General features: G+C 40.7%; 2 protein-coding genes across 3 annotated transcripts in view; both read left to right on the forward strand.

Annotated features, from left to right (window-relative positions):
* Positions 1–15325, forward strand: part of ENTREP2 (endosomal transmembrane epsin interactor 2) — a 423055-nt gene that overhangs the window by 271936 nt on the left and 135794 nt on the right. The gene's annotated exons all lie outside the window — the stretch shown is intronic.
* Positions 12049–14085, forward strand: NSMCE3 (NSE3 homolog, SMC5-SMC6 complex component). The gene has a single exon (XM_008543607.2). The coding sequence runs from the start codon at positions 12580–12582 to the stop codon at positions 13465–13467; it is 888 nt and encodes a 295-aa protein (XP_008541829.1). The 5' UTR covers positions 12049–12579; the 3' UTR covers positions 13468–14085.

Below are 15325 nucleotides of genomic sequence, written 5' to 3' on the forward strand. Positions count from 1 at the left end.
ATTAAAGGGCAATGAGCTGGGCTGAATTTCTGTAAGTTGTACCTCATAATCACACTGGGGCACAAAGGATTAAGCCTAAGCATAACAGATGTATCCACATCTGTTAATTACTATGTGAAATTTCCCAATATACATATTTTAAATGTCCAGAATAATAACCACACTAAATTAGGTAATTTGCTTAGAGGTAAATGTGAAAGGAAGAGCAAACATGCCTGAGTATGTGAACCACTTGGATGATTACAAACAACTGAGCAGCCCAAGAAGATCTCATGAGCATGTTTTTAATGATGGATTGGATCCCAGGGAACAGGTGATTAGCTAATGTTTGCTTCTCCCACCCCACCTCTGTCACACTTGTGCAATTGCTCTCATGCACTCAGGGTTGTCCTGCCCACAGCGGCTCCCCTAAGCAAGGCTGCCACCAAGCCAGCTGGGCCGGATCCCTGAGCAGGCAACAGGTTCCCCTCTGCTCTTTCTTCCTGCCCAGAGGGGTGGGATTATCACCTGTGTGTGGGGCTTCTCTCTTTCTTACTGTCTCAACCACAGTGCTATGTGTTTGCTGTTTAACATAATTTGTATTTATAAGGTTTCTGTTTTTCCCAGAGGTTACAGGGCCCCTTCTGTCTGATCCATTCTCTGCCTCTTCCTTCCTCAGGCTTTATTTGTGCCTTCTTTTGTCCAGTTGAGATAAACTGGTTTATTCCCTGGAATGCCACTCTTTCTTATTGTCTCTGTTCAGGGCTTCTGACAGCTTCACGTAGCAGCCAAACTCATCTCCTGCAAATGCAAGGAAAGGATTGGGGGCGGAGAGGACTCAAATTTCCTTTAATAGCGAGTTTCTGGGGGTACCCTCTTAGAACCAGGGACTTTGTAACAACTGGGTTGGTCAGTTTCTCTACTTAGTGAGGTTGTCACATATGCATGATTTACGTGTTTTCAGGGAATTAGAACAGAGATAGGTCTTTTAATGTGCTCAGGGAAGTGAACAGAAGTGAGAGTTCACTTATTTGAAGAGTTTTCATACTAAGAAAGGTGATTATCATGTTTCCACAACACCTTTACTTTGTGTCCAGGTGACCAAGAGAAAGGCTGGGTAAGAGAGAGGGTTGCCCATGTACAAAGGACAGAGCATCTGACTTCTTGTTCCCTTCAGGTAGAAAGATACATGAATTCATAGTTTTTGAAAGTATTTTTGAAGGCACTATTAAATTCACTTGTCTATATTAACTGAAAAAATGATTATTGTTGTTTTTCTTATTTTACAATAAGATTATTCTTTTCTACCAAATGGGCAGCTTCCAGAAGGTACACTTGGCAATCTGGTCAGCCACAGGAGTGGACTGAACCCCATGGTCAGTGAGGTGACATGTCTCACCTGAATCATTCTCACATTTGTAGATTTTATTAAGTTTCACAACCCTTATGTATTTCTTGTATGTAACCTCATTGTTCACAGTTGTCATATCTAAGAAACTGTGAGAGCGAAATTCACTTCAGTTAGTGGGACAGCTCTGTAAAGAGACGGCGTCAGAGTGAGAGAGACCCTGTGGAGGTTGAGGCCAGATCAGCAGCAGACGTGTACATGACAGTGTGTGTGACTCACTTAATCCATTGTATGTGTTTAAACAGCTTTTGTGTGTGTGTGTGTGGGGGGGGGGTTATTTATTTATTTTTTATTGCAGTAGATCTTGCCTTCAGTTCAGTGTTGTGTGTGGCATTCAAAAATGTGCCTGTAAAACAAGGAAGAAAAATTTAGTTTTAAATCACATGTCATAAACATACTTACATATTTTGGCTGCATACATACTTTTGCAGATGTTAACTCATTTTGCATTTTTGTGAATATCCTAGATTGAGTTATACACATCGCACCATGATTAATTCAGAAGCAATTTTCACAGTATAGGTTGATATATTTTAATATGGTAGATCTCTTTGAGATAATAGCTCGTAAGTAGGGAGATACAGTTTTGAAAGCATTGCATCACAATGCATGCATAGTTGATTTTATGACTTGTCTTTGATTTCGCCCTTCCCTCAAGAATATCCAAGGGCCAGGGCTCTTTTTGCAGCCCCTGAAGCCTCCCTTTGTCCGATGTCTCTGTTACAGGAAGCCAGGAGGCAGCAGGAACAGAGCCCCCATTTCCTCATGGATATTTTGCTACTCTTGAAGATTCATTCCCGCAGGATATTTTTAAATGGAGACCTCCATTTATCCTTAAAGAGTTGTATCACTTAAAGAAAAATAGAGCCAAGTTAGGAAACTCATTATTTTACCAGCAGATGCTCTGAAAAACTCAGGATGCTCCAGCATACTGACATCTGAGAAATGAGGGGCCAGGCGTTTCTTTGTTACTTTCAGGATGTTTTCTATTTTCTTTCCAACATGTGTGTAGGACTTTTGATTTATAATTCTTTCATATATTAATTGCATTTTACAACTGAAAGAGTTTGCCTCACTCAGCCCTGCCTTTCTGCAGATGAGGCTGAGACCTGACCAGTGAAAGGCCTTCTGCTAGGCCCAGAGGAAACTGGTGGCAGAGGAGGGGTGAGACTGCTTTCCATGAACCACGCGGTGTAAAGATGTTCATTAAGTTCCTAAAATATAAACAAACATGTTTTGTGATAGTGATGGAAATAATTATTTTAACAGTAAACTCTCCTCTGTTTTAGTTTAACTTTTTAATTAAAAATTCTTTTTGTTGTTGTTGGTCCAAAGTCTGTGCACCCTATCTGCATCCATTTGATGGTTCTCATTACTGTTTTATTAGTCTTCTTTTCTGTTTCATCTCATTATACCTCAGGCGGAGCAACTTATTAGAGTTTCTTCAGCTTGGCCTTCTTCGAGTTCTTTTTAAACAGGTTTATTGAGACATAATTAACATACCATAAAGTTCACCTGTTTAAAGTGTACAAGTCAATGTTTTTTAGCATACTTATAGTTATGCAACCATCGTCATCTAATTTTATGATATTTTCAAGCACCCCAAAAAGAAATCTCATACCCTTTAGCAGTCACTCCCCATTCCTGACCTCCCTCCAGCCTTGGGAACCATTGATCTACTTTTTGCCTCCATGGATTTGCCCATTCTGGACATTACATAGAAGTAGTAGTATACCATACATGGTCTTTTGTGTCTGGCTTCTTTCATTTAGCATAATGTTTTTGAAGTTCATCCACAATATAGCATGTATTAGTACTTCATTCTTTTTTATAGATGAAAAATATCCCATTGTATGGATATACCACATTTTGTTTATCTATTCATCAGTAAATGGACATTTGGGTTTTTTCTACCTTTTTGCTATTGTGAACAGTTCTGTTGTGAATATTCCTATGCAAGTTTTTGTTTGAGCCCCTGTTTTCAAATCTTTTGAGTCTATACCTAGGAGTGAAACTGCTGGGTCATATAGTAATTCTCTGTATAACCTATTGAGGAATCACAGAACTGTTCCACAGAAGCTGTACCATTTTACATTCCCACCAGCAATGTCTGAGGTTTCCAGTTTCTCTGCATCCTTGCCAACACTTGATATTATCTGTCTTTTTGCTTATAGCCATTCTGGTGAGTGTGAAGTAGTATATCATCATGGTTTTGATTTGCATTTCCCTAATGACTAATGATGTTGAACATCTTTTTGTGTTAATTAGCCAGTCCTACATCTTTGGAGACATGTCTATTCAAATGCTTTGCCCATTTTTAAAATCGGAATTTTGTCTTTCTGTTATTAAGTTGCAACAGTTGTTTATATATTCTGTATATTTGTCCCTTATCAGATATATGATTTACAAATAATTTCTCCCAGACTGTATGGATTATCTTTTCACTTTCTTGAGTGTCCTTTGACACACATAAGTTTTTAACTTTGAGGAAGTCTAACTTATCAATCTTCTTGTTTATCACTTGTGTTTTTAGTGTCTTATCTAAGAGATCACTGTCTAACCCAAGGTCATGAAAAGTTATTCCTCTGTTTCATTCTAAAAGGTTTATAGTTTTGGTTCTTACAGTTAGGTCTATGATCCCCTTTGAGTTAATTTTGTGTGTGGTGTGAGGTCAGGGTCCAAATTCATTCTTTTGCACGTGGATATCCATTATTCCAGCACCGTTTATTGTTACCCCATTGAATTATCTTGGTCCCTTTTTTGAAAATCTGTTGACTATAGATGTCTGGATTTATTTCTGCACTCTCAATTCTGTTCCATTGCTCTATCTGTGTATTAGTCTACTGGGGCTGCCGTAACAAAATACCACAGACCGGGTGACTTATACAACAGAAATTTATTTTCTCACAATTCTGGAGGCTGGAAGTCCAAGATCAGCGTTGGTAAATCTGGTTTCTCCTGAAGCCTCTCTCTGTGACTGGCAGGAGCTACCTTTTCACTGTGCCCTCACACAGCCTTTTCTTTATGTGCACACATCATGGTGTCCTTATAAGGGTAAAGTCTTATTGGATTAGGGACTCACCCTAGTGGCCTCATTTTAACTTAATCAATTTAAAGACCTTATATCCAAATTCACTCACATTTTGATGTAATAAGAATTGGGACTTAAACTTATGAAGCTGCAGGGGGATCACAATTAAGCCCATAACAATATGTCTGTGCTTGTGCCAGTACCATGCTGCTTTGATTACTGTAGTATTGTAGTAAGTTTTGATATCAGGAATGTGAGTCCTCCAACTTTGTTCTTTTTCACGAATGTCTTGGCTATTCTGGGTCCCTTGAATTTCCCTATGAATTTTCAGATCAGTTTGTCAATTTCTGTAAAAAATCCAGCAGGGATTTTGATACGGATTTTCTTCAATCTGTAGGTCAATTTGGGTAGTATTGCCATCTTAACAATATTAAGTCTTGTGATCCATGAACACAGGATGTCTTTCTATTTATTTAGGTCATTTTTAATTTCTTTGAGCAATGTTTTATAGTTTTCAGAGTATAAATTTTGCACTTATTTGGTAAATTTATTATTGAGTGTTCTGTTCTTTTTAATGCTGTTGTAAATGGGATTGTTTTCTTAATTTCATTTTCAGACTTTTTATTAGCAATTGTATGGAAATACAATTGATTTTTGTATATTGATCTTGTATCCTACAACCCTGCTGAATTTATTAGTTCTAATATTAGTGGACTACTGGGGATCTTCTTTTTTTTTTGTTTTTAAAGATTTTATTTTTTTCCTTTTTCTCCCCAAAGTCCCACGGTACATAGTTGTATATTCTTAGTTGTGGCATGTGGGACGCCGCCTCAGCGTGGTTTGATGAGCAGTGCCATGTCTGTGCCCAGGATTCGAACTGATGAAACAGTGGGCTGCCTGCAGCAGAGCGCGCAAACTTAACCACTCGGCCATGGGGCCAGCCCCCCTGGAGATCTTCTATATGCAAGATCACATCATCTGCAAAGAGAGAGTTTTAATTCTTCCTTTCCAATCTGTATGCCTTTTATTTCATTTTCTTGCCTAATTGCTCTGGCTGGAACCTCTAGTACAATGTTGAATAGAAGTAGTGAGAATGGACATCTTTTTCTTGTTCCTGATCTTAGCATGAGAACATTCACCCTTTCACCTTTAAGTATGATACTAGCTATAGTTTTTTTATAGATGCCATTTATTACATTGAGAAAGTTTCCTTCTAATCCTAGTTTGCTGTGTTTTTATCATGAAAGAGTGTTGGATTTTTTCCCCACCTTCAGTTGTATAAATGTTAAAGGAATAAAAAAAAGCATGTTTAATCAAAAAACAGTTCCAGCATTTTTAAAAAGTCAAGTGGAGACAAAACATATGATCTTCCAGGGAGAAAAAACAAGTGGCCTTCATGCCAAAACCATAATACCTTAAATTATCTAATGTTTAACTCCCTCAGCCAAGGCCTCATAGAAATGTTAAAGAATTGTTAAAAGCGTAAACTGTGCAGGAGCAACAGATGAGATGATTCCAAGTTTCTTGTACCCTTAGATGAATCAAACCATTGGACTAAGAAACCCAAGGACGGTGAGGGAATGCATGTAGGTCAAGCCGTAATATGAAATTTAAGTTCTGACTGCATGCTCATGTTCATAGCAGCATTATTCACATTAGTCAAGTGGTGGAAGCAACGGGTGTCCATCAATGGATGAATGGACAAACCAACTGTGGTCTATCCATACAATGGAATATTCTTCAGCCTTTAAAAGGAGGGAAATGAAAGAGTGTTGGATTTTTGTCAATGTTTTTACTACATCTATTGAAGCAATCATGTGGGGTTTTTTCTTTATTCTCTTAATACATTGTATTACATTAATTGACTTTCTGACGTTAGGCCAACTTTGTATTCCTAGAATAAATTCTGTTTGTTCATGGTATATAACCCTTTTTATATATTGTTAGATTTGGTTTGCTATTATTTTGGTAAGGATTATTGCATCTATATTCATGAGGGATGTTGTAGTTTTCTTTCCTTGTGATGTCTTTGTCTGGTTCTGGTATCAACATAACACTGGACTTAGAATGAGTTGGGAATTGGTCCTTCTTCAATTTTCTGTAAGAGTTTGTAAAGGTTTGGTGTTAATTCTTCTTCAAATGTTTGTTAGAGTTCACTTGTGAAACCATCTGGACCTGGGTTTTTCTTTGTGGGAAGTTTTAAAACTACTAATTCAATCTCTTTCTTTGTTGTAAGCCTATTTATATTTTCTATTTCTTCTTGAATAAGTTACATCAATCTGTGTCTTTTGGGGAACTTTTCCATTTCATCTAATTTATCTAATTTGTTGGCATACAGTTATTGCTCACAGCATTCCCCTATAAACTTGTTTATTTTTGTAAGGTTGCTAGTGATGTCCCCTCCTTCATTCCTGATTCTGTCAGTTTAAGTGTTCTCTCTTGGTCAGTGTAGCTAAAGGTTTGTCAGCTTTATTGCTTCTGCAAGTTCTTGGATCATCTTTAATGAGTTTGTAGATTTTCTTATTTCACCTTTGCAGGGTTTTGCACTTCTTCTATTCCTCTAAAGATCGTGCTGTTCGAGTCACTGGTAAAGTGTTAGGCTGGCACGTGGAGAGAAGCCCAGCAGCTTTTGGCACAGCTGACGGTGCTTTTATGGTCCACAGTGAATCGAAGGACATGCTCTTTACAGGTCTGCTGAGCTCTCTTGGAGCCCAAGCCTCATAGGGGGCAAACTGCTGCTTCTCCCAACCTCAAGGCTGGCAGCGTTTGACTGGCCTCTGAGGTTCCTCTTGAGGGCCTTTACTCAGCAGCCTGGGGCAGGCTCTTGGAGAACAATCCTCAGAAAGAAGACAGACATGGGCTCTCTCAGAAGGAAGACACAGGCTTCCATCAGCTGAGAACCTACAAGTAACATGATCCTAGGGCTTCCCAGGCCTCGGGAAGGGTCAGACCTTCTTGCATCTCAAGGAGGAAGCCCTGTACTGGCTCTCTCATCTATAGGTTTTGGGAAACACATGGCCTCTAACTGCTCTCCAGCCCTGAAAGCATGCCTGCTCTGGTTGTTGGTTTAGTCCAAGGGAGGGAACTAGAAAGGAGAGAGGATCAGAGACAACGGGACCTATGCAAACCCACCATCTCCGCAGGACTCCTACAGCCACCTCTAGTGTACCTCTGATTATTTCTATTTTTCTGTTTATAATTTTTGTCTCCCTCAGGACCATCAGTTATGCATATGTGGGATCTCTCCTGTCTTCAGTATTTTCATATTTTTCTCTATTTCTTTTCATTTATTATCCCTTTCAATTTGCTCAGTTTTCTCAAATCCTATCTGCCTTCTCCTCTCTGGGTATTAGCTTTGTCCATGCTCCTTCTTGGTGCCCTTGCCCTGTGAGTGTACTTCTGCTCTAGGCTAAAGTGAAGTCTAGAAGAAAAGAATGAGGTTTCTGTCTTCTTGCATGGCGTCACCAGTGGGGAAATGCTTTGAATTAAATACGGAGAACACAGCTACTCTAGAATAGCAGATGCTTTAAAGGGTGTTCTAGGTTGTCTGAAACTCCTTTCTGCAGAGGTAAATCACTACATTAGCTCATATGTACGTTCTATACGGGAAAACAATCTTTCAGGATTTCTTCCCCACCCTTATTGCCAGCAACTAAAATCATAAACTTCTCAACCACAGAATGCTGCCAAGAAATGTAATGTCAAATTGGATTCAGATCACCTCTCATTACATTTAAATATCCTTATAGGTAATATTAACCTAGTCTAGCCCATTCCTTTGAAACAGTCTCATTTCTTAGTACTCTCTTTTCCCCTGCATAATAGGTTTGAACACTGTTTGGCTAGAATTTGTTCAGTTTCAGGTGTGAGGAAACAACTCCAAGCAGATAAAGCAGAAGGAGATTTTACTTGCTCCAGTAACTAGTTATCCCCAGGAGTTCGACCTTGAACTCAGGATCCACGGATTCAGATGGCAGCAGCAGACTGTATCCCAACTCTTGGTTCTACTTTGAGTTGGCTTCACCACGAGGCAGGTTATTCCCAAGCAAAGGCAAAGATGGCTAGGCTTACATCACCCCTCAGCTTGTTAGCTGAGGAAAGACAACGTATCTGAACCCCTGAAAGGATGACGACTGAACTTCCCAACTAAACCAGTCTCTGTGGCTGCCTGAAGCATGTGCACCCCGGAAAAGAAGGCAGAGCCTTACCAACCTCTCCTGGAGATGGGAAGAGGCAGTTCCTAAAGGGAAAGGATGCAGAAAAAGGGGCAAAAACAAGTAAACAAAAAGAAATGCACTGGCCACTATAGAGACCTTATGTATTTGTAATTTTGTAACTTAATAGACCTTAATGATTTTCATAAGTAAAAGGCCCTGGGTAACTGGAGGATTTATATTTCTTGAAAAGAGAGTCTTAAAAAGAGGTTTCTAGGCCAAATGGCAGCAGTGCTTGGAAAGAATATCTCATCAAGCCCCGCCTCTCCAGCCCCTTCCACCAGCCTAGGAAAGCTCTGTTGCCATTTGATCAAAGTCTTCTTTCATGAGGGACTGTTACTAGGTAGTCCTACCATGTAATTTAACCAGGATGGATCTTTGTTATGAATGAGTGGACACAAGGGATTTTATTGCAACTATTAAAATATCTGGATTCTTTGTCCCGCCATCTCACCACCCAAATAGTATATGCTCCACTTGCCCCCCCCCCCCACTTTGCTCACATGTTACACAGTGTCCCACTTTCTTCCACTGGAAAAGGCAGCAGAGCTACTCATATATGGTGACTGCATGCTTTTATCATTGCTTTTCTTCTCCAAACGTCCTTACCTGCTTTTTGCACTTGGTTGCTGTCAGAAAATTTAAAACCTTTTTCTGGTTCTGGAAGAAATGCCAGTGAATGCAGAATCCAGTAGCTAATAAAGATGATTAGAGCTTCTTGGCAGGCATTTGCTACCAAGGAGATGAAATAAAGCAATTAATTACTGAGAGACATCTAAAGAGCAATTGGGAGTAGGCATTTTTTTGTTCAATGCATTTGAAATCTTAGCTAGCTTAGGCTTTGCCTCTAAGAATTTTTTTTTTTCTTTTGGGTCTAGTAATAAAAGTATTAAGGTCATTAACATAAAGTGTGTGAAAACATTTTTCCTTTTGCACCACTTGTCTTTACTACTTCGCTGGCTGAAGAAAAAGTCATGAAAGTCATATTCAGATCACACTAAATTTAGTGAAAACTTGAATGTGTATAACTGCTATGGCATAGTTTCACTGTGAAGTTAAGATTCATTGAGAATATATTTTTCATTTATCTCCCAAGCAAGAAAAGCAATAATGAATTTCATTTTTAAAAGAAAATAACTTTGATAGCATCTTGGTATATTTCTTTCCATACTTTTTTCTGATTTTTTGTGTACATGTGTTTCACTGCAGTAAACATCTGTCTCCATACAGCTTTGTATAGGCCTCAAATATTTTCCTTAACATAAACCCCTGGAAAGAAGCAAATTGTTACCAACTACCCTGTCCCGGCCCTGTGCCAGGTACCTGGCAAACCTATCTCACTTCGTCCCCTGCAGCCTGGATTAGTAATCTCATTTTGTTGATTTGGAAACAGAAAGGAGCATCAGTAGCTTTCCGGATGTCATACAGGTTTCTAATCTAGGTCCATCAGACTCCCAGAACTTCACTTCTTCAAGGACATCATGTATGTTCTCTCTGCATCGGCATATGGTTAAGAGCAGTCTCTGGAGGCAGACTGCCGTGGCTCAGATCCAGATCTACCACTTACTTGCTGTAGGACCTCAAAACAGTTAAAATTCTCCTCTGTGCCTCAGTTCCTTCATTTATGAGAAGAAAAACAATACATGCACAGGCCTCAGAGGGTCGTTGTGGGGATTAAATGAAGTAATGCATGTAGACCACTTAGAACAGGGTCTGACCGTTACCTTTGAAATAATCATTAGCTGTTGTTGTTTATATTTATTATTGTTAGTATTATTACCATCATCGTCACAATTTTTCCCCAAACACCCGTGGCTTCCTGTGTCAATCTAAAGGGGAGGGGTGACTTCTCCATGCATTGTAATACTATCATTTTATGTCTGTATTTTCTCACCTGCATTCTTCTGGACACAGTGTAGGGAGGTGTTGTAAGACTTAAACCTGGTATCTTTTCTCACCCATTTTGAGTATAACAGTCTGCTCTCTGGGTAAAAGATGCCACTGACTGACACTGCTGATTTTCAGCCAGTCACAGGGGTCCCTTGACCTATGGGGCTGCTTGGTAATTTAAGTGACTATCTTAGTAAGAAAAAACACTGAAAAACCAGCCCAATTGTTGACATTGTTGACAATGCCTTTCATCTTATTTTCCATTTCTCTGTTATCTCTTGGTTGCTGGTTTTTTTTTTTTTTTTAACTTGAGGTTCAACATATCTTTCTGGAGGGACATTTTGCAGAATTCTTGATTGCAGGAGGTTTCTTTGAACTTGAGTCCAAATTTTAATTTGCAAGGGAACTGAAGCAGATGAATTTTCTTATTGTAAGAAAATGAATGTCTTGATGATATATTTGTTTTCCTTACTAGGCTTCTGTCATTAAGACTGATGCTTGAGGATATGTTGTTAGGTCTTGTGTGGCACAGAAAGCTATTACTCATAGTTTACCAGATTTTAGCATACTTGCATCACAACCTGGCATATCATTTTACATTTAGTACTGCCATTCCAGGGCCATTATCAGAGTGCATTTTCATATTGAATTACAAACAACAATTTTATGCTACTAACATTTAATGAAATTTTAATAAGGTTATGTTTTGATGCTATTATTCAAATAATGTGTTTTGAATTGCTTCCTTTGAATATATTTGCATTAAAGAGGAACTCAATTTGATTTGGTTCTTGGAAGAATTTACCCACCTTCTGGGTAGCTTTAAAAAGACAAAGGGAAATTCAGTTTCATCTTTGCAAGTCAGAAAATAGAAAAGGAACACCTTTGCTAAGATCTGTGTAAGTACTGGCAGCAGACTGCAGATGGTTCGAGTTAATGAAATGATTCTGTTGGCTATTAAGAGTTGCACAATTAAATATATATACACCAAGTGCACACATTATGAGGGATGATACCCCTGGGTTCTCTTTTCTTTCTCGTTGAGCCCTAAGGCTAATATATTAAGAATTAAGGAATTTGAGAGATTCACATTATTGCAATTCTTGAGCAGTGATGCCCAAAATTAAATGGTAATCTCTTGAGGGAGCACGTTTCTGTTTGTAGCATTCTTCTTACCCATTTCTGCTAAAATCGTGGTCGTGGGTCCAAAGGCAGTTTACCTGAGCATGTGCTTTCCAAAAGATAAACTCACTTGACCAAACAAAAACACCACTGAAACGTGCTTTATGTGGCGGTTTTGTCGTAGTTTTCTAACTGATGGAAATTTAACGCATACGATATAAATCCTGAAAGTGAAAAGATAGGGAAAATCCTGCTTGCAAGGCTGGCCCTCTCTTTGCCACATTCGTTTTTAATGGACATTAGGGACCTTAGAGAAAGTAACCGGTGTTTAGGAGCTTAAATTGAGCGAAGGGAGGGAGGCGCGAAGGCAAAGCAAACTAGGAGTCCTCCAGGTCTTTTAATATACAGTTTTGGGTAGAAAGAAATGCTTTTATTTCATTTTCACGCTCTTGCCTGCCTCTTCACCGTATTTTTCTCCCACATTCATCCTTTGAGTTGCCTCCGTCTAAAAATATTCCCCATTTTAAACCTTTTAATACTCACTTTCTATAGTACCTGCCTGAGCCTGTGCGGTTGTGAACTCAGCCGCACTCTAGTTTACGAGTTCAGACTCCTATTCTCTATTTGTACGGTTTGGTAAACACGGCAGTTTCAGTTATAATAAAACTCACGAACGCGACCCACAGGGCCGCGCAGGGACCCTGCTTCTTTCTTCAGACGCGCAGGGACCCGCCGACTCGCGACGCAGCCTCCGTGACGCAGCGCGCCGCCTCTGTGACGCAGCGCGCGCCGCTCCGGCCCCGCCCACGGCCGCCCCGACGTGCCGCGCGACGACCCACAATCCCCGCCGCGCACTGCTCTACCGCTGCCGCTCGTTACGCCGAGCCGCCCGCCTGCTGGACTCCGCGCTGGCGCCGGACCCCGCCGCCGGTGACATGCTGCAGAAGCCGAGGAGCCGGGGCCGCCCTAGCGCCCAGGCCGAGAGGGTGAGGGAGGGGGGCCGCGGCGGAGACGGCCGGGCCCCGAGAGGCGGTGTTGCCGAGGAGGCCCCGAGCACCTCCCGCGGCCCGGGCGGCTCGCAGGAAGCCCGCTGCCCCTCGTCGCAGGGCGGCCGCCGGGCCGAGGCCTCCCCCGCGGTGGGGCCCCGCTCCCAGAAGCAGCTGGAGCTGAAGGTGGCGGAGCTGGTGCAGTTCCTGCTGATTAAGGACCAGAAGAAGATCCCGATCAAGCGGACGGACATCCTGAAGCACGTCGTCGGGGACTACAAGGACATCTTCCCGGACCTTCTCAAACTGGCCGCCCAGCGCCTCGAGTACGTCTTCGGGTACAAGCTGGTGGAGCTGGAACCCAAGAGCAACTCCTACATCCTCATCAACACGCTGGAACCCGTGGAGGAGGATGCCGAGGTGAGAGGCGACCAGGGCACGCCGACCACCGGCCTGCTGATGATTGTTCTGGGGCTCATCTTTATGAAGGGTAACACCATCAAGGAGACCGAAGTGTGGGACTTCCTGCGTCGCCTGGGGGTGTACCCCACAAAGAAGCATTTAATTTTTGGGGACCCAAAGAAACTGATTACCGAAGACTTTGTGCGGCAGCGTTACCTGGAGTACCGGCGGATACCTCACACTGACCCCGTGGACTATGAGTTCCAGTGGGGCCCGCGAACCAACCTGGAGACCAGCAAGATGAAAGTTCTTAAGTTTGTGGCCAAAGTCCACAATCAAGACCCCAAGGACTGGCCAGCGCAGTACTGTGAGGCTTTGGCAGATGAGGAGGCCAGGGCCAGGCCTGAGACGGGTGGCCCAGCCCCGTCCTCTTGAATCTGAGAGATTCTCAGGGACTCCTGGGGGAAGGGCCAAGGGCACAGGGCTGGGGGCGGGGGAACATATTTCTGTAACGCTTAAATGTGTGTAGCTTTAGGATGTGTTTGCAAACTTCTGTTAATATAAATTGGTTGCAAATTTTCGTTTATGAAAATAGGGGAGGATTTATTTCGTTTTGATTTTACTGTCTGTATTTTTTGGTATAAAAACTTTGCTAGCTTTGTAAAACTAATTGGAAAACTTCGTATCCTGATCTGGAACAGATATTTAAGAAAGGCGCATCAGTAAATTGCTTTGGTGTCTAGAATATAAAAGCTAGGTGGCTATTATCTGGCCTCTTAAACTACCAGCTACCCCAGTTTGTAAAGAATAATGAAAGTCTTTATAAGTTGAAAAAAAAAGTAGTTACCTATATTCTTTTTTACCTTGACACAGCGATTTTATTTATGTGTTTTCTATATATATAAGCATTATGCATCGTTCTAAGTAGTGTATGGCATTTTCTCCGAATGACAGTGTTTTACATTCATAATTACTACTCAGCTCTGTGGCTGACCATTTATTTCCATTTAGTTTTTCCCTACTATAGTTATAATAAATATATCTTTGAAGCAATTAAGCATTGTGCATTTTTTAAATCGTGAGTCATGAGAAATTAGTTTGATTCAAAACCATCTTAAAAAAAAGAATTTTTGCTACATATTATTAAGGTAAATAGTGTTTTGTATTGGATCATGGTGTAAAATATATTTCTTACTTTGTGTCATAAAAAAGTTGATAGAGTCTTTAATGATTAACCATGCGACCGGGCCCCACATAACTAGCTACATGAATTTAGGCAGGTTGCTTACTTGTCTACAGACGTCTCCTCACCTGTGAAATGGGCTGAAATGCCTGTATTATTCGTGGTAGTGTGATTATCAGATACAGAAGTATTTGTACAGTTCTTGGCACAGTGCCTGGTGTGGAGGATTGTAGGTGTTATTTTGTTCCTTAAATTTTTTAAATTTGTTTTTCATTCTCCTTGATCTAGAGTAGTTAATTTTTTTAAGGTTTCTTTCATTATCTTGTTCTAAATCATTCCTACAATGGGAATTACTGGTTCAACAGTTATGACAGTGTTCTCGTCTGACTCTGTTGTGTGGTGTTATGGGAAAACAACTCATGGTATAAAATGAGTATAGCTCGCATAGAACATAAGAGCAGGGAAGTTAGAGTAACATCTCCCCTGGGCTTTGGGAGGTCATTGAAGTACGGTGAATAGGATATGGTTTTTGAGGTTGTCTGACAAACTGAGTTATGGCTCATGCTATGTCAGCAGATTTGGGGTAGGTTTTAGGCTCTCTGAATCTCAATTTCTTCATCTGTAAAATGGGAGAAATAACACCTATATCGTAGTTTGTTATATGGATTAAATGAGCCCAAAGTAAAGAGCTCATTGTCTTCTCTCATTGTATTCCGCCATAGCCTCTGGCAAAATTTTGTTTATGTGCGGAGATTCAGTGGGTGAATAAGTGTAATTGTTTTGGGAGCAGGTACTGCAAATTAACCATGAAATGAGGTAAATACTTTAGCTCAAAATAAAAGTGTGGACTTGATCAACACTGGACTAAATGTCATCTAGAAGAGTCTCTGGTGGGGGTGTGGCGTATGGAGGATTGTGATAGCTTCCTGGGTTTTATTTCATTCTGTTGAATTGAAATTTGCATTTATGTCATCAATGGAGAGTATAGTGTGTCCTTGAAGGTGTTGCTGATTTGCTTTTTATTTTCGTATGTAGATCACCTCTGGCTAAGCATCCTGCGTACTGGTCTCTACCTCACTGACTGCTTTCCCCTCTGGTGTGTTCTAATAC

Source organism: Equus przewalskii, chromosome 1 (assembly GCF_037783145.1).
Source record: "Equus przewalskii isolate Varuska chromosome 1, EquPr2, whole genome shotgun sequence".
NCBI lineage: Eukaryota > Metazoa > Chordata > Mammalia > Perissodactyla > Equidae > Equus > Equus przewalskii.

Excerpts from the sequence above, each read along its gene's own strand:
- NSMCE3 (XM_008543607.2), top strand. The coding sequence starts at position 12,580 with ATGCTGCAGAAGCCGAGGAGCCGGGGCCGCCCTAGCGCCCAGGCCGAG.